Source organism: Poecilia latipinna, unplaced genomic scaffold, assembly GCF_001443285.1.
Source record: "Poecilia latipinna isolate Pla-1442-1.1 unplaced genomic scaffold, P_latipinna-1.0 Scaffold1297, whole genome shotgun sequence".
Classification (NCBI taxonomy): Eukaryota; Metazoa; Chordata; class Actinopteri; order Cyprinodontiformes; family Poeciliidae; genus Poecilia; species Poecilia latipinna.
Window position 1 is genome coordinate 66,674 of NW_015113913.1, and position 1,050 is coordinate 67,723.

Sequence of the window (1,050 nt, forward strand, 5' to 3'; positions counted from 1 at the left end):
CTTTGGAGAGATTTAGAGATAAGCATGTGTTACAAATATGCAAGCACAAAGCTTTTCTCTGGTGCAAAACCTGATCTAAAAACAAAAGCTTGACCCGCTGATGACATGGCAAAGGGGCATGACCCGTCGTTTCAAAAAGATGCTCCACCCAAAAATCATTGCACACACAAATGATTTTATTAATTAATAACATATTATTGATTAATAGAACCACAACTCAAAAAATGTTAATTATAAATGTAAAATGTGTTAATTATTCAAAGACTTGTTTCGTCTGATTTAACTTCAAACAGTGAGGAAAAAGCTTGTATGTGTCCTTTTATTTGATGCATGTAAACTTCTGGTTTCCACTCTAAACCAGGCTGATATGAGCTGTCATTTAAACAAAACAGCCTGTAAAACCTGAAAGAAACACCATGTGAGGGATGTTCTGCATCTCTTAGATCTACACAAACCCTAAAATTAATATAAACAAAAGAGCTAAGAAATCAAGATAAGCCTACATGAAATTGTAAAAAAAACTTGTAACATTGTTAAAGATTAATCAAAAAAAAAAAAAAAACAGGAACTGGGATGTTGGATTTTTCCAGTTTGAGTTTTATATCCCCTGTTGGAGGATATTTTAAAATATAAATATCAAATAATTGTCTGAGCTCATAACATTTATCGTAGACATTCTCTGACTTTTTGTGAAATCAGAAGTTTCCTAAATGTTTCAAGTGGTAACTGTACTGGCTGTGAGACATCAGAGAGCTGTGAGGCAACAGAGTAAAGCAGCTCTCATGTGCCGGCCGGACATTCTGCACTCACCCCTGCGGTTCAACTGGGTAATTGACCCCAGAGATTTTCTGCGTGTCGCAGCCCATGAAGAAGAGAGGGATGCAGAAGAGGGTGGAGATGGTCAGCATGATAACTGAGAAACGAGGGATGTTCTTCGCCGTGAGTCCCGTCCTCTTCATGATGAAGCCACCGATCAGCATCCCCACCGCTGCAGCTGGTAGATTCAAAGACCCTGCGAAACACGGACCACTGGGTTTTTACACACGGCAC

General features: G+C 38.8%; 1 protein-coding gene across 1 annotated transcript in view; it reads right to left on the minus strand.

Annotated features, from left to right (window-relative positions):
• Nucleotides 1–785: 785 nt before the first annotated feature.
• Nucleotides 786–1,050, minus strand: part of LOC106961407 (solute carrier organic anion transporter family member 2A1-like) — an 18,682-nt gene continuing 18,417 nt past the window's right edge. The window contains exon 9 of the mRNA XM_015055128.1: nucleotides 786–1,012. Within this exon, the coding sequence (XP_014910614.1) occupies nucleotides 807–1,012 (206 nt within the window). The 3' untranslated portion in view covers nucleotides 786–806. The remainder of the gene's footprint in view (nucleotides 1,013–1,050) is intronic.